Source organism: Melopsittacus undulatus, chromosome 2, assembly GCF_012275295.1.
Source record: "Melopsittacus undulatus isolate bMelUnd1 chromosome 2, bMelUnd1.mat.Z, whole genome shotgun sequence".
Classification (NCBI taxonomy): domain Eukaryota; kingdom Metazoa; phylum Chordata; class Aves; order Psittaciformes; family Psittaculidae; genus Melopsittacus; species Melopsittacus undulatus.
In genome coordinates this window covers 61,439,700-61,458,349 of record NC_047528.1, presented here as the reverse complement: position 1 = coordinate 61,458,349, position 18,650 = coordinate 61,439,700, and the positions used below count along the sequence as shown (strand labels likewise).

The window sequence follows — 18,650 nt, the reverse complement described above, 5'->3', positions numbered from 1 at the left end:
AGACTACATTTTAAAAAGGGGAAAAGGTGTCAGAGAAGTGAGACTTCAACTTTTGAACAGGGAAGGAATAGGTTTAGGTGTTAATTTAGATGTTGCAAATCTTCCGAACATATAAGAATGCTACACCGGTTAGAGAACTGGCTGGTGAAAACACAGGAAAAATTGGTGGTTATCTGGGAAAATCTGTAGAGGAAGAGTAAAAAAATGGGGTGCCTGTTGTTTTCAAAAGGGAGAGTTCTACAGCCATCAACTTAATGTCAGTTCTCTAAGTAAGTAAATAAATAAATAGATTCTGGGAAAAAAGCTATGAACAAACCATGGAAAGTGTGATGCAGAAAACAATGTAATAATTAACTACTAGCATACGTTAATCATAAATTGTCAAATCACTCTCATTTCCACTACACCAAGGTAATGGCCCTTGCTAATAGAGGAGGAGGAGTTATATGTTTGGACCAAATTAGAAATGTTTTACATAGTTTTGCATGGCATTTTTGTAATCATGTTAATAAAATAAAACATAAATGTAGTGCAGTTAGTGTAAAGATGTAGTGAGACAGTAGTTCACAATAAAGTTGAAAGAATGTACCTAGTGGATTTAGAATAACTTTTCAGTCCAGTATTATTCAGTATTTTCAGTGAGAAGTTTGATGGTGAAAAAGAGCACATAAATTAAATTTGAAGTAAATAGTAAGTGAGGGTGAATTTATAGCATGCTGAAAAAGAGCATTGGGATTAAAATTGATCATGACAAATTGAAGATATTGTAGGTCTGAAAAAACTGTACTATTCAGGAGGTGTGAGTGTGCAGTATTGCATTTGAATAGAAATATCAGCTACAGAAATAGAGGGTAATGGGTGGATGCATTGGTTAAATATACAGGATGAATTGAGTGTTAATGTGCCAATTTTCAGCTACATAAAAGGATGTAACAAAGAGGAAAACTTTTTTTCACGTCTGTGATAGCAGCAGTAAGGGAAAATTAGGTTAAGTATTAGGAAAAAACATATCTGGCAAAAACATGTAAGCATACAGAGAGGTAGATTGGCAAGACTGTAGTGTAATATTGGGAGACTTAAGAGCAGCCTAGGCACACCTGGGAATAGCTGGTTATGATATAGAAGACAGTATCTGGTGCATATATATATATATATATATATATATAATCATAGAATGGTTAGGATTGGAAAGGACCTCAAGATCATCTAGTTCCAACCCCCCTGCCATGGGCAGGGACACCTCACACTAAACCATATCACCCAAGGCTTCATCCAACCTGGATATAATATATATTATATATAATATATATATGATAAAGATATTATATAAAATAGATACATATAAAATAGTCGCTTGTAGAGCAGTAACTAAAAACATTGGTGTTATCAGCACTGTTCCAAGGCCGAAAGTCAAAACCACAGCACTGCACCAGCTGTTAAGGAAGAGAAAAAATAACTGCTGCTGCTGAACCCAAGACAATGTTCCATCTCTGTCAGTGTTCAAGGCCAGGCTGGACAGAGCCTTGGGTGACATGGTTTAGTGTGAGGTGTCCCTGCCCATGGCAGGGGGTTGGAACCTGATGATCTTAAAGTCCTTTCCAACCCTAACTATTCTATGATTCTATGTTTTTAAATTTTGTATTTCTATAGCAACATGAGGCAGAAGTTAAACGGCTGACAGAAGTCTTGAGAGAAATAACTAAAGAAAATAGGAGGCTGAAGTCATCATTTGAAACCTTGAAGGAAGTAAACGACTCTTTAAGAAAACAGGTAAAATTAATTATTTCCTTTTATCAGTAATTTTACAAGCTACACTCAACAATTTTAAATATTTGAATTGCTTAAGTTTGGCAAATTTCTGTTTGTTTTTTTTTTTTTTTGTAAGACAAGAAGTGTGTGAATGGCTGGAAGTATTTTCTGCACCTGTTTCTAGTACTTGAAAATTAGCCTGACTTTTTACAATATAAATAAGGTTGGACTTATTCCTCTGACCCACTAGCAACAGCAGAGACTTATTCTTTCCCTTAGAGAACGTCAAGACCTATCACCTAGAATGCTTATGGTTCTGGTGCAACCTATCTTTCTCTTCGCCTTGCTACAAAATTTTCATGCTTCCATGCCCATGGTGGGGGGTTGGAACTGGATAAGCTTTAAGGTCCCTTCCGACCCAAACCAGTCTGTGATTCTGATAAGTTAGGCATGAAAATAACAAAAGCTAGGAGAAGAGGCACAGTTTAAAAGACTGTCTGTAGAGGGTTTATGAAGAAGAGAAACCTTGGTGTAAAATAATGAACAATACAGAACTGGCTAGGCAAATGTTCCTATTTCTTCTTTATTGCCAATAAAGGAAAAGGGATAGCTTTTGAAATTGAAAATTCTCATTTCATTCTAATTTGGAAAGTGCAAATGAAGCATAGTTGTTTGAAGATCACAGGAGAAATATCTCTGGCTTTGCAGCCACTTAATCACTGCCAGTACCTCTAGAGGGAGAGGGAGAAGAGGGGTGGCCATAAGGGAAGATTATTAGAGGAGAGGAGGGGCGACTGGGAAGGAGGAGCATGGATGGCCATGAGGGGGAGAGCAGGGGTGGCCATAAGGGGAAATCATAAAGGGAGAGAAGGCCATGAGGGGTGAGGGGACATCATGAGGAGAGAAGAGGAGCGGCCATTAAGGGAGATCATGATGAAAGAGCAGAGGTAGCCATGTGGGGAAAAGAGGGGTTGTCATAAGGAGTGAAGAGGTAGATTAGCAAGACAGTAGTGTAGTATCGGGGGACTTAAGAGCAGCCTAGGCACACCTGGGAATAGCTGGTTATGGTATAGAAGACACTATCTGGTGTGTATAGATATATATATATAGAATCATAGAATAGTTAGGATTGGAAAGGACCTCAAGATCATCTAGTTCCAACCCCCCTGCCATGGGCAGGGACACCCCACACTAAACCATATCACTGAAGGCTTCATCCAACCTGGTCTTGAACACTGCCAGGGACGGAGCATTCACTACTTCCCTGGGCAACCCATTCCAGTACCTCACCACCCTCACAGTAAAGAATTTCTTCCTTATATCCAGTCTAAACCTCTGCTGTTTAAGTTTCAACCCGTTACCCCTTGTCCTATCACTACAGTCCCTAATGAATTGTGAGGGAAAATCACAAGGAGAGAGCAGGGGTGGCCATGAGGTATGATCATAAGAGGAGAGCAGGAGCAGCCGTGAGGGGAGATCATGAGAGAAGATCATGAGGAGAGAGGAGGGGAAGCCATGAGGCAAGATTGTGAGGGGAGAGAAGGGGAAGCCATGAGGGGAGGAGGGGGCGGCCATGAGGGAAGAATGTAATGGGAGAGCAGAGGAAGCCATGAGGAAAGACAGTGATGGGGGAGCAAGGGTGGTCATGAGGGGAGAGGAGGGGTAGCCATAAGGAGTGAAGGGGACATTATGAGGGCAGAACAGGAAAGCCTGTGAGGTAAAATCCTAAGGGAAGAGAAGGGGTAGCCATGAGGGATGACCATAAGGGGAGAACAGGAGCAACCATGAGGGGAGATCCTGAGGGAAGATCATGAGGATAGAGGAGGGGTGGCCATGAGGGAAGATTGTGAGGGGAGAGCAGGAGTGGCCATGAGGAGAGATCATAAGGGGAAAGCAGGAGCAGCCATGACAGGAGATCATGAGGGGAGGCCATGAGGAGTGAAGGGGACATCATGAGGGGAAAAGAGGAGAGGCTGTGCTGGGAGATTGTGATGGGGGTAGACATGAGGAAGATCATGAGGAGAGGTCATAAGGGAAGAGCACAGGAAGCCATGGGGCCTGAGGGTTGACCATGAAGGGAGATATGAGGGGTGGCTGTGAGGGGTTGGTGCAGCAGCTCTGCAGTGTGGGCCACTATGGGGCACAGATGAGGGGTGGCTGTGAGTGGAGATTAGAGAGGCATCCATGCAGGGAGATCAGTTTGCCCTTAGTGACATTGTTTAATGGTGGTTTATTGGTTTACTCAGTTCTGGGGTAATGGTTGGACTTGGTGATCTTAAAAGTGTTTTTCAACTTGGAATCAATCAATCATAGAATCAACTGTGATAATCATGCTGCTCATTGTTGTATACATAGAGCATGTTTCTTATATTTGAATAGAGTTTACAGTTTCCTTCATCTTTTCTCGTGGAGCAAACTGGTTTTGTAGCACGGTCAGTGACTGTGTTTCATTTTGCAGAGAAGAAAGCTATCACCTCATTAATAAGACCATTCTTGAAAAGTGCACTCCATTTTCATGTCACTTCTTCATGAAAAGTAATGAAATGTGTAGTGCCTCTATATCCTGAGTGGCATTGTAGTGCCTATTCTTCCCCTGCAAGTTAAAAGGTTTGGCTGCAAATCTTCAAAGAGCCTCTAGTGTCTTACTTATTTTGGAAGAGGTTGCTCAGAAAGGTGGTGGAGTCTCCCAGCTTGGCAATATTCCAACGCTTTCTGTACATGATCCTAGGCAACTGGCTCTAGGTGCCCCTGCTTGAGGAGGGGTGTTGGACCACATGGCCTTCAGAGGTGTCTGCCAACCTCAACCATCCTGTGATTCCATGATTTGTTGAGGAGTTGGAAGATTATTTTGTTTCTATCACCTCATATGCTCAGCAGAAAGAACTTGAACTGAAATAATGGTGGTGCTCAGCAACAATATCAAATTAATTCAGTGCGATAATGAAGTCAAGAAATGTGTTTTGAATTTACAGATACTTAACTATTTTCTAATTCTTTCAGTTAAGTGATGTAACTGAGCTGAACAAGAAGTTGGAAGGTCAAGCAAGAAAAGTACAAGCTCGTTTAGAGAATCTACAAGTAAGGTTTATTTTTATATGTTCATGCTTTCTTTATACGTGACAAGTTAAATAAAACCCATTGTTACATTTTGTTGTAGAGGAAGCATGAATTGTTAACAGTACAGAAGTCTAAGAATATCTGTCAAGTGGTGCAACAAAGTAAACCTGTCAAGCAGGAAAAAGTGATGGTAACATCAAAAAATGCTAAGGTAAGAACTGGTCAAAATGAAAGATTAATCCGAAAAACATTAGGTAGTGGAACATTCTCTGTGTATCTGCTAGAAATCAGAAAATGTAACTGCCGATTTTAGTTCATGAGTGGATTAGTTACAGTAAGAAAAAATACAGTTTATATTGGGGTAAAACAGTCAGTTAAAGAATTAAGCTTGTTGCTGTTGGATTTTATATTGTGTTTGTATATACTAATACATATATTTGTATGGCATGTTTTCCTCTTCCTGTCATGTTATCTTTCATCTTTCAATTAGAATTATAACGTGCTTGCACTGGTTTCTTCTACTGTGTTAAAGCAAATCTTAAAACTCATTCTGGTTACTGCTACAGTACAGCACTGTTCTTATGAGTAGCACTAGCTAAAAAGTACTCAGGCTGAAGTATCTGATAAATGATTTTAACTTTCTTAGCCAAAAATTATTGCTACTGTTACTTTATTTGTGGCCAAGCACAGGATAAACTATGCAACTGACCTATGCAGCACAGCACAGGGCCTCTGACACAGTATCTATGACTCCTCTATGCACAGTGGTCTCTGGGTAAGGATTACCACCTTCCACCACTTGATCCACATCTGTTTACCTTTCCCGGAGATAATGCTAAATTACAGGTTGTATTAATAACATACAGGCTTCTCAAACCCTAGGTGCAAGGTCCAACAGAGCATATGTGGCCTGTTTGAGATCACTTTTTCTTTTAATATAATATTTTCACAGGCTCTGAATACAGTAACTTACCTCCCATATTTTATCAGGCTCATCGTCCTTTAAATTATGCATAATATCTGAGAACTAATATACTGATATGTTTCAGTCTGTTACTGTTTTGGCTTAGAAAAATCATTAACTTAAAAGGTGAAATATCTGATGTCATATATGTATTACAGCTACCAACGAATTCACAAGTTTATGAGCTCCTAACTTGTCTTATGGATTGGATCTCAGACCAGCATCTTAGCAAAATAAAAATACATGAAGAAAGAGAGGACAGTCATAAACATCTGGCTATCGAGACCTCAAAAAAGATCTGCACCCAGGAAAGATGTATGAAGGTAAAGGGGTTTGGATTGTTTGCTTTTGTTAATGTTTTCAGATTTATGGGGTTTTCTTCATGATTCTGAGAACATAACAGGTCAGCCTGTTTTATACAGCACTAAGTCAGTATTTATTCTGGCAGTGTGATGTAATAGATAATTTGGCATTTGTAAAGCATACAGATCATTTTTTGTTCAGTCTCAACTTAAGTTTCGGTGTTTTATTTCAAGTCACTTCTGTCAATTGATGTCTTGTGTTTTGTGTGTATGTAATTCCTTTTTCCTAAGAAGATGAAGTCTAATTTAAAGTATTTTGATGCCTATATTAGATACTGAAGTTTCAATTTATAACTGATAAATGGTGATGCTGTGCTATACTTTTAACACTTCTATTGTTTTCTTTCTGGGGCCACCAATGTTTGGAAATCAGTATGGTGTTTGGAAAATCTTTTACTGTTTTTTTGTAATTATATTAAAGATTTATAACCACTGAGATTGGATTTATGGAGATTGAGCATATAAACTTTTTTTTTTTTTTACTTTCTCATGTAAACCTCTAAAATTTGAGATCTCTGTATGTGTGCAATTCTGTTACATGTACTGAATCTGCCCAGTGAGTATTTACATATGTAACCTGTTCAAGAGATAGTTGTTAGTTCTGTTTTTGTTTTTCACTTATACATTAGTTTCATATACTGCGTGTAATTTTACTTCTGTATATTTTTGCAGCTTCTGCCTATAGCTACTGAGCAGCTCCAGTGGATGCCATTTGTGAATTCCAAACTACACATGCCTGTAATTAGATTTATTTACTGGTCTATAAGGCAGTTAGACACTGGTGTTCAGGTAAGATAAATAGTCCTCTTGCAGTATGTTGGGGTTTTTTTAACTTAAATTCATAGAAGACATTAATAGAGTTTTTGTTTTAAGTACATACGAAAAGTGGATGCTTTCAAGTAGTATATATATAAAACCTGTGCTGTCTTTACAAAACATAAATTGACAGTGTTTGCCACAGAGAGATGGCAAGTTAAAAAAATACTTTTTCTAGCTAATTTTAAATTTTGCATTGTGTATCTAAACATAATTTTCTTAAGTAGTTGATCTCTTAAGTGGTGTCTAAGCATCTCAGAAATTATATTTTTACATATGTATTTGCAAAACTTCTGCATTAGAAAAGACTTCAGGTTCACTTTATGCATGGAATTTGTGGAAAGTGATGGAATAAGTGTGTGACAAAGCTGGGAAGTAATTTCAATTTTCATGTTCTCTGTTCAATATCTAACCACTAGGCACTCCTTGTTCTCTGACTAGACTGCTGTAAGAAAAGATCTAGCAGTATAATAAAGGAAAAGACAGGAGACATACTGCAGAGACTTAGTATAGTGTACAGTGCTTTCAATAGTGCTTTTGCTAAAGCAAATGTAGGAAATCTTGTCAATATCTTGAGTTTAAATTTAGTAGAATAATGAGCTGTTGGTTTTATTGCTAATAAACTATATTTTAAATTAGCATATTGTAGAGTTTGATTCTGAAGTAATATTTCTGTATAGTTTATGATGAAAAGGCAATAGATCTGAGCTGCAGAGGGTTCTTAAGGTTCGTGAGTAGATCATGATTCTGTAAATGCTTTCAAAGGATACGATTTCAGGCAGCCTTATAAAATACAGTTGGCTGAAGATGAGCTTATTCTGGAATCAGAGGCTACTTAAATAACGTCAGTGTGTCAGGGCCCTCATTAACTAGTCTTATTATGAAGTATGTGTTGATATGATACAGTGGTAATGTTGTTCAGCTGCTTTTGTAACACGAAGTAATATATCCTGTACAGATTATATTCCAATACATGGTCAAACAATTTGCTACCTGATGTTTAATCGTTAGGGAAACATATGTATCTCCATATAGTACACAGGATTTTAATGTGTTTTAATGGTTACGCGAACTCTGCATTTTTTGAAACAGCATGCAACAATGACTTCAACAATGAGGAGACTTGGTGAAGATATTTTCAAAGGCATAGTAATTAAGGGAAACCCACATAGTTCTTCTGAACAGTCTACAGAGAGTAAATCAAAATTGGCAGCTTTTTTTAAGAGTTCCTGTATGCCTTTGAGATTTCTCTCAACTTTAATTGTGCTTAAAACAGTGACACAAGGTAAGCTCTGCTTTTTAAAATGTTTTTTTTCAGTTGTGCACCTGGACAAAAAACATTTCAGTGATACTACAGAGTCTACTATGCTCTATTAGTGAAAAGTGGGTTTACTTGAGTTTTACTAGTTTGTGAAGCAAAATACATTGGAAACAAGTATGCATCTTGCTGTTAATCATTTAACATTGGAATTTGCATGTTCCTTTTAATACAGTTACTTCTTGTCGGACAAATCAATGTTTCTGGAGAAGGGGAAAAGAGATGTTGGTGATTCTGTCAAACTGTCACTGCAGCAGCAATAGGTTTACAAAGATCTTTGTTGCATCGAATCACAAAGCTAGTTGCTCTTCTCTAAACTAAATAGCAGATTTTGCACAGTTGTTTACCTGTCCCTGAAAGGCTGATCATCTGCAGTCCCAAGTGTTTATTTTCTGACATATTAGTTATCTTTATAGATAAATTGCATGTTCATAGGTATTTCTTATGTATCTTTAATGACACAGAGAAAGCCACTTGTGTAGTGGATGGTAGTTTTTGAATCGAATTGTGTGTGATACAATATATGTCCTGAAATTGCTTTGTCCTTTGGTCTAGTTTGATTATACAGTCCAAACTCCAGCCCTTACCTTTCTGCTGCTCCCCCTTCTTGTACCAAGTCTCGCACTGCAAATGGCTGTCCATAAAATATTATCCATATTGAAAACTGCTGCTCTATGAAACTGTCAGTTCTTGATGCGATTGTCCTTTCAGATTTCACTGTTAAATAGATTGATTTCCAAAAGGCACCATGTTCTATTTACATTAAAGTGTTTTAGACTTCAAAGCAGCCTGTCAAATGACCTTTTTATCCAAATTATTCCAAAATTCCTATGTTGATGTAGCATAGTAATATAATACTTTGTTAACAAGGCAAAAGCAAACAAGGTCAGGAGATAACACAGTTCTGAAAATAGTGTCTTCTTCAGGTCATGACAGGTTACTCTGCTTGTGCAGTTTTTGAAATGCTGTAGCAAATCTCGTCAGTGGGGCCTTATTTGTAAACAGATGCTGTCTGAAAAGACTAAAAGATTTTTGTTAAAATAATGACAAAAATTGACTGTTTCTTGTGAGCTCTGAATGTTGAGCACACTATGAGAAGAGGCACAAAATCAGATTTTTAATGCTTTCCTTCCTTATCCTTTTGACATAGAGATTGGTATATACTTCTCTGTCAGAACCCAGAGAAGAAAGACCTTAAATGAATCTTAAGGAGATATTTTAAAAACTGTTACATTAACTTTGATAATTTAAACATTCTTCCCTATTTCTAGTCTATATATGGCTTCTTTAAAAACTTTAGCAGTAGTACATAATCTGAATTATGATTGAAGGTTCTTAATTCTTAAATCTGCAGATTTGATGAGTAATCCCAAAGAATGTCTGACTTATTAGTTTTCTTTTTTGACATAATTTTTTCAATTCAATAACGGCTTAAATGATTGCTATAAAACAATTCTGTTCACCTGTGCAAAAAGAGTCATCAGCATAAAAGCAGCAGGGTTGATAGGTCCCCTCTGAATGCTAAATTCAATATAGTTGTCATATATTATCAAATTGAGCTTCTGACTGTATAAAGATTGGATTTTTTGTGTATTTATGTCTTTGAGGGGAAAAAACCCAACAGACATCTTTGTAAGCCATATAGTCCAAACTGTCTTCAATGCCTGTTAGAGGATTATTATATCTGCAACAGCTACATCATTTTCAGCTCACACTTCTGCCTTTTACTGATTAAAAAGTAATGGGGGGTTGGGAATCACAGGGTGTACAACTCCTTTCCCTGTGAGTTTTTTTTTTCCACTTTGTTCCCAGGATCCTCTCACTTTTTACATTCGCAGATGAGTATAATAATAAAGTAGGATTCTCTGCTTAGAGCTTGCATAATTTTGTGTTCGCAATAAAACAGAGGAAGTTTGGGTCTTCCCTGCCTCATGGGAGAGGGAGAAGGTAAAGGTTTCAAAGTGACATAATGAGTTAATGAGAGTCAGATTGTGTCAGGACAGGGTGAGAAAAAGCTGTGGAAAATGTATCTCAAGTAATAGAGTAACTGTTCTCTCAGCTGATTTGTTAACTGCTGCCTTCAGTTATGAAGCCTTTTCTCTGTTCAAAGGAAATAGGAAGCGAGGTGTTACAGATCCTTTTTATGAAAGTCAGGCAGAAAACACTAATTATATACCATCAAGAGCAGGTGTGAGAGGTGATTATTGTCTACCTACAGCTACTTAGGAGTACTGTGGTGCTGCATAATTGGGATTTTCTGCAAGAATAAGTTTTACAGGGATAGCATAAGAATTAATGTATCTATAACCTTTTTCCAACTGTTTATGATGCTAACCACTTATTTTTCCCTTTCAAAGACATTTTGAAAGCACAGATCATTTTGATAGCAAGTAGTTTTAAGTGGGGTTACGACTTGAGCAGGCTGACCTAACTTCAGAGACCATCTTACCTTGAGCTGGAGGGTTGGACTAGATTCCAATTTAAATTATTCATTAATTCTGTTTTTGCTATCTCTTTTAATCAGAATGGTTTCTATTTAAAAACGTTGTTACTACTAACATATCCCCTTCTGCTAGTCAAACAAAGAAATGGAGGCAGATTACAGAGATGTTAATTTTCAAGGTATTGTTTGAAAACCATGCCAGAATGTCAAAATCTAATGCCTACTTTGGCATCTGATCTTTTTTTCAGTCTCTTGCATGAAATATGTTATGAATTTTTGGCTATTTCTTAGGCAGCAGAGGTCTGCACCACAAAATTGCTTCAATCGCTGGCATAGTGAGTGACACTAAACAGGGGTGCCAAAGATTTTAAATCCATAGGTAATGAACAGTGTTCTTGTTCATAGCAGTCATATTTCTGAATTATCTGGTTGAGCAGATGAGTATGCCTTTATGCTTAACTTTGCAGTATTTGTATTGTGGGTCTCTACAGTAAATATCAGATACAAACATGGTGGAAATCCACCCTTGACATCATTAATGAACAAACGCAGTATTTCAGCTGTCAGAGGAAACTATTTCAGTCAAGATATTTTGGTGAAGCATGATAATTACTCTTAAATTGAGACTCACATTTCTAGAAATGTTTGATAAAAATGATAAAAAAGAATTGCAAGACAAAAAAATAGTTATTGCAGAGACTTAACCTAAGCAGATGAATGCTCTTGATCAGAATTAATTAGTTTAGTTTCTCATGGTTGCTTTTTCTGCTGTCTTCTGTAACAGGGAAAATAAGTTTCATTGTTAAACATATGTCGAATATCACTATGTATGAATTTTAATCACTGTGACCACATGGCACTAATGATCTAGTGATAAAGTAGCACATTCGTTTTGAATGTAGATCCCATTTGCTTCAGAGTCCGTATCCAGCAGATGGCACTGTAGTTAAACTTTTGCTACAGAATTGTTTCCCTGTACTTAATTTTCCGTGCTCCAGATGATCGATGCTGTTCCAAGATACTAAGAAAGATCTGACATCAGGAAATTAAGAAAATTGGATTGGTTCACTTAATCTACGTTCCGCATATAATTTAGTGAACTCCACAATGGACGCGTATATAAAATGTGTGCACTGAAGCTTAAACTACGGCTGTTATAGGAGGAATCGGAGTAGGTGCTGTTGGACAGCATGGTCTAATGTGAGGCATTCCTACCCATGGCAAGGGGTTTGGAACTAGATAATCTTAAGGTCCTTTCCAACCCTAACCATTATATAATTTATGAAATTAATTGCTCTTCTTCAGACAAATCAGCCCTTAGCTCCTTTAATAAGAGTTTCACAAATGCTGAAACTAACATTGTCTCAAACTATGCAAGCTTGTAATTTTCTCTTAAGCAATTTGTAAGTATATTTTTCTTCATATGAGTTGTAGTTTGTCTTTTTCCTCACAATAAAATGTTAGGGAATAAAAACAAAGATAATGTCTTTAAATAAAAATAAAATTTAATATTTTCAGCCATTTAACTTGCCGAGAGTTACTGAAAAAGTAACTTTCAGGATAGTTGTTCACATATTGCTTAATGGTGCTATATTATAGAAGTTTTACTGCTTTTATTCTGATGTTTTACAGTGGATTACCTGGCTCAGGCGTTTGATTCCCTTAGAACAGACTTGAAGACAGATGAAGGGAAGGCCTTATTTTTGGAATACCAGTGTGTGCCTATTATATTAAGTCACTTAAAAGTATCCAGTAGAGGTCTGCTTTCCATTGCTCTTGATGGATTACTTCAGATGACCACAGAATCTGGTAAATTTTGATAATTAATAAAAATAAAAATATAATCATTATGAAAACAGGTAAAGTAAGCAGAAATACAGCGTGAAAAATAACAGAATTCTGTGTAAATATTTTAATCTAGTATTAGAATTTGTTTGTATCATGTAAATTAATCAGAGACATAAAATGTGTTTCTAAATTGTCTTTCTCTGAGTTGTCTTGTCTTCTCTTTTCTGTCTACATGCCTATGCTTTATATTTTGTCCTGATTGCTTTCTATTTATTGATGTGAAATTTTTTCATTGCTATTTTTAGGTTGGCTTTTCCATTTATTCCACTGAATTACCTTGCAGATGTTTTTCTTTGAAGTCAGGCTGTGCCAAGGAAACCATATCATTGAAAACCTGTCAGCAGGTGGAGATAAAAAATAGACTTTATTTAATTTCTTTTTCTAGTTTGATGAACAGTTCATCCCCAGTCATTTTTTAGTTTCTGATAATTGGAAATGGCCTTTCTGGAAGAGATGGTCATGTTTTGCTGAATTTTACTGTGCTGTCATCCTGTAAAGGGTTTATAATCTCATTTGTCACAGCACTTTTCCAAGTGATACAGGCTAAGAATCAGTTGATAAAGAACTGGATGAACATATGAAGGTAGTGAAGCATTCCAGTGCCATGTTGAATAAACCTTCTGACTGGTTTGGGTAGGGTTTTTTTTAAGATAGGAATTACTCACTGTCTTCTAGAACAGAAAAGGGGAAGGGGCTGCTGCTATTACTATTTTTAAAATGTATGTTGTTATTTTGGAAGTATTTTGTTACCAGGCATTATAGTGGTAAGAATAGCAAGCATTTTTGACTTGGGATGGAACAGCATTGAGTTAAAAAGCCATTTTGTACTGATGTGAGTGGCAGAAATATTAAACTAAAGTTTTAATCTTACTTGCAGGCTCTCTTTCGGATATGTAGTTAGTGTGGTCTTATACTGAAGTATTCTTCCTAATAGTCATAACTATGATTGGTAAAGTGACTAGGAAAGATAGTTGTATGCACAAAACTAAGCTGAGCAAGGTGGATGGTGTCTGATATTGCTTTGGGTAATGCCAATTAATAACAGTACATCTTCTGTTATCTAGAAGTAGTCATTGAGATATACTAAATACCTGAAGTTTGAAGAATAGTGGAGATACATTGTGACTCGCATTTTGCCTTGTTGCTTCTCAGAGAAGATGTATTATATGTGAAATCAGGGGGGAGGAGTAATGTTTAATTGAATTGACATTTGAGAATTTATATCCAGTTGCCGAGAAATAAAGCCTTATGCAGGGCCTTATCTCTTTAGTAGAATAAATAGCCAGTACAGTAGTTATAGGCATGTTCTGCTCTTTTCCATTACATAGTGTTTTGCAAGAAATTGTTAGCAATGAGAAGTAGTGTTGTTGGTGGGAATTTGATATTTTCATTCCTGTATAAGCGTCCTATTAAGAAGTCATTGAAAGACAAACTAGAAGGTGGCAGTGGATATTCAGAGAACTTGCTGTGTTAGATTAAAACAAGAATTTATTATTTTAATGCTGTATTGGTGTGCAGCCTTACATATAAAGCTGTAGGTAGTTGGCCATATACTAAAATATGCAATATTATTACCCCAAAAGACAGCATCTGACCAAAAGGAGGCAAAATCTAAGCTTTTTTTTTTTTTGTCCTGTAAGATACATAATCACAGGCATTCTTTCAACTTGCTGCAATAATTTTCAATTAGAGTGTTCAAATATTTGCTCAAAAATATTACCTTCAGAGCTGAAATGATTTGAAATTACGTTGGAAAAAAGGGTGTGGGTTTTTTTTTTTAAGTATTTTTAAAGATTAAAATTTCAGTTGCCTAGGTTGAAAGGTGTGAATCAGGTGTGAAATAACTACTGTGTTGTACTACTCTGCCCTGTAACTGCATGTACCTTCTGTTATTGTAAGCAATGAATGCCAATGGTTCTGTATAGTCCAGGCTTGTCTGAGGTCCTCATATAGGTTCTCTTCCCTGTAAGAAATATCTTGCTCATGTTCCAGAGATGAAACTTAGATTTCTGTCGTATATTAAGGAAAATTACTTAAGCTGCATATGAAGAAAGTACCTACTAGTCTAAGATGAATATTTCTGTTGCTAAACATTATAACAGTCTGCAGTACTGCTTAAGCCTGTTGACTGATTTGGTTTTGGTATGCACATTTTCACATTTTAGATCAGTATCATTGCTTTTGGCTTTAGAGTAGATGTGGTACAGTGGGTCCAAGATCCAAGTTTCCATTGTGAGTTCATACAACACTGACAGTGCTGATGAGGCATTCAGTTACTGAAAATATGATGCCAAATGCAAGCGGTGAGGCATTGGTATCATCTGTTTTCTATCAATGTACAAGATCTTAATGGCAAATTAAAATTTAACAGTCTTACCATTGTGCATCTTACTGGTACAAAAGAACTTCCCTTGCAGTTTATGTTCATGCTGTAATAGTCTTGTAACTTTGGCTTTTACATCTTCTGGTACTTCTGTGAATTCTGTTCACTTCTTTTGGTGCTGTTTGATGAAAGAAACTTTGCAGTTGAGTGACTTCTTACCCTAACCATTTGCTTTCTGTTAGTAAATACTTGCTTCATTTAACCTAAGCTAGAAACTTTATAAGTAGCTGAAATTGAGTTGTAGGTAATTTTTAGGATACAAAATGTAATTTAAAATAATTTGTTTTATTTCATGCCTTTTGCGTGCTGGAGTGATTCTTTTCCTTCACATGAGCTCAGTGACCTAAGTTGAAATCTAGTTGGTTTAGTCTGTCTTCAGTGGAAGCAACAGGTTGATTTTAAATTCCCCATTTGGAAGAGTTAACAGCTTGTTATGAACCTGACAATAGGAAATCAGACCAACAAAGGTATTTTATCCCTGTTCTCTTACTACATTCTGCTAGTATTTTTATCTAAAAATGTACATAATGGTGCATAAATGGTCCATTTCAGCCTGTTAAGCCTTTTATTTTAAATGTCCCTTCCAGTAGCTGATACAAGTGAAACACAGCACTGAAGCAGCATTTTAGCTATATTTTCACTGTAGCTGTCTATCATTATTGTTTCTGTGTCATGGTAAGATGGGATGAATGCCAGTTCAGGTTTATAATTTTCAGTCTCTTATTTGGCTCTCCATACCCATTACTGGGATTTCAGTCCATGTTTTTTTTTTTTTTTTTGGAGAATGCCTAGCTTTCCTTTGCTGTAAAGACTGGCTGATTAAAAGCAGAATCAAGGTAGCAAGTCCTTCAGGGTATTTTTAATGGTGGTGGTATTTTGCTTGATCTGGGGCTTGAGATGAGTGCCATAAGATTCAACTTGATCCTTCTTTTGATCTTTGAAACTAATAAGTGGTCTGTAAAGACAGCTTTCTTGCATCCCATTGAGTAAAAGGGGAAGAGATACATTCCTGCTCTTTTGACAGGGATGAAAGATTTTAGTGCCAAAGATTTTCTTACCTTAGTTAAGGAAAGCAGGCTACCAAGTCATGATGTCTGTAGTCCTGTCTTTAAGCTATGAACCTGTCTGAAGGTAGAAGTAAGAACAAAACCATCTCTGATAGTACTGTCACAGAAATAGATTTAGTTTCTTGATAAACTCTGAATGTGCTTGGTGATAGATCTCCACAAATGTAGTGCTTCGACTGCCTTTGAAATTTTGGCAACAAAATGTATTAGCCACTAAATACTGATATGTTTCAGTTTAGTCAAAAGGCTTATAATGTAGTTATTGCTTAACAAAACACTTATCATTTCCCACTTAAATTACTAGTGAAATTAGTTTAATAAATAAATTACTAGCTCCTTTAAATCATCCAATTTTTTACAGTATGACACCAGTGACTTCCAGAGTATCTTCATACCCAAGTTCTCTTCCCAAGACTACAAATTTCTTTTGTCAACAGATCTTGTTTCTAGGACAGTAGTTGCAGCACTCTGTTCAAGAGAATTCCTAGATGCCAGACATGAAACATTTTCGGGAAACAAGCTAGTAATAAATAGCATGACCTCAGCAAGAAAATTTGCTCTGTGGGTGTTGAAGAACACCACATCATTAGTTTTAAATCACCCTGTAGTTGAATATGTGTCATATACAGTCTTGTTGAATACTGTTGTTCCTGTCATCTCCCTTCTTTTGCAGCTTCCTGTGTTTTTTTTTCACCTGTGAATCAGTTAAAAGGGTTCCAAAGGATATAGTGAATTTATAGTCGCCTATCAAAAATACCTCTCTTGAGCTGTGGTCTGATTCATGCTTGATTTGAGATCTGCTATGTTAAATCTGATATCAAGCACAGAGCTGCCTGTCTCAGTTTCACCCTTTGCACTTTTGCACAAAGAACAGTATCTCTTAAATTCCTCCTGCAGTGATGGCTAACTTCTATCAGGTAGATTAGTACATTCCCCTTTCCCAACCTTACCTTTATTCAAGGAAATCAAAACTTGCTCATTAGACATTACCAAGCACTGGCCTTTGCTTTTATTAAACCTTATGTTTACTTTGTCTTCAAGCTTACTTCTGTTTTACAGAGAGAATATTTTAGAATCATAGAATAGTTAGGATTGGAAAGGACCTCAAGATCATCTAGTTCCAACCCCCCTGCCATGGGCAGGGACACATCACACTAAACCATATCACCCAAGGCTTCATCCAACCTGGTCTTGAACACTGCCAGGGATGGAGCATTCACTACCTCCCTGGGCAACCCATTCCAGTACCTCACCACCCTAATAGTAAAGAATTCCTTCCTTATATCCAGTCTAAACCTCTGCTGTTTAAGTTTCAACCCGTTACCCCTTGTCCTGTCACTACAGTCCCTAACGAATAGTCCCTCTCCAGCATTTTGCATTAGTGTGTGCTTATTTACAAATACACAAGTGCATACTGGAAAAAAGTTCTCTAAATGACTCTCATGTTCACTCTAAAATGTATTCTCATAGGGCTAAGTATGATTTCTTAACCATATTAGCATTGTTTAAGAGTTTTAGCAACTGCGGAAGTGAGCTGTATTTAAACATTAACTGAACCTTACTTACAATTATTTTTTTTTTAGAAGAAAATATTATTGGCATGGATAACCAAATCTGTGTCCAGATTTACTCATTTTACAGGGGAATTAAGCCAGTGGAGATAAAATATGTCTCCATAGCAAGAAGTTGTAATTACTTACTTGTAAATTGAAGTTAAGGTCCCTTCCAACCCAAACCATTCTATGATACTATGAATCTTTTAATGTGGACTGCATATATGAACACTCTCTCTCTTGCTTCGTGTTAGGATGCTTCCGTGACTAGTGCTAGGTATTCTACAGTTCACGTTGATCAAGTGCTTCTAAAAATCAGTGGTTGGAATCTATTAGGGAAACCCAAACCTACTGGTTGTTTTTTTTTTTTTTTTTGTTCCCTTGAGGTTTTGCATTTTGGGACTTTAAAGGCTACAAACAATAAAGGTATGAAGTAAAAATTGCTTGTATGCTTAAACAGTTTAAAACTTAAATGTATTTTTCAGCATATTACCTTTCCTGGTTACTTTGCAGGATTAAACTTTTCAAATGAGCTTATTCTGCAGTCCTGAAAGGGTAAAAATGTCAAGTCTGTAAATAGCCATACTAAGGTAGGATTCCCCCTCACCTGTGTGAAAGGCAGATGTGAAATTATCCTGAGGAACTGTGTTTGAAGCTATAGCAAATGGAATGATTTACAGCTTATGTGGGATAAACATTGAAATACAAACTATTTAAAAGGAAATCCTTCCTCTATTATCCTGTCTTACCTTTGTAATTTTTTTACTCATTCTTCTGAAAACAGCGAATAATTATGTTGGATTAATAGATGTCTGTTTAATATTTTAACCACAGATAAATATCTCTATTAATATGTCAAACTGTTAAATACAGCCTGTGATAATGTTAGGACCAACCTGTGTATTTGCTGAAAGCAAGCAAGTGCACCAAAAGTTTGCACACATTTTTGTTGTTTTTATTTTGTATTTGACTAGCAGAACTACTATACTTCATAGCTGACTTTTCAAGGTGGATTTATAGCAATGTCATAATTGAAATAATTTCATAAAGGCTTTTTTTTTTTAAGTAGATAGTACAGTGTGCAGTTTGA

General features: G+C 36.5%; 1 protein-coding gene across 1 annotated transcript in view; it reads left to right on the top strand.

Moving 5' to 3' along the window:
* The window catches only part of CCDC138 (coiled-coil domain containing 138), a 37,377-nt gene that overhangs the window by 8,400 nt on the left and 10,327 nt on the right, over positions 1–18,650 (top strand). Inside the window, exons 7-13 of the mRNA XM_031051182.2 lie at positions 1,651–1,770; positions 4,750–4,827; positions 4,907–5,017; positions 5,929–6,093; positions 6,805–6,921; positions 8,041–8,233; positions 12,342–12,518. Of these exons, the coding sequence (XP_030907042.2) occupies positions 1,651–1,770; positions 4,750–4,827; positions 4,907–5,017; positions 5,929–6,093; positions 6,805–6,921; positions 8,041–8,233; positions 12,342–12,518 (961 nt within the window). The remainder of the gene's footprint in view (positions 1–1,650; positions 1,771–4,749; positions 4,828–4,906; positions 5,018–5,928; positions 6,094–6,804; positions 6,922–8,040; positions 8,234–12,341; positions 12,519–18,650) is intronic.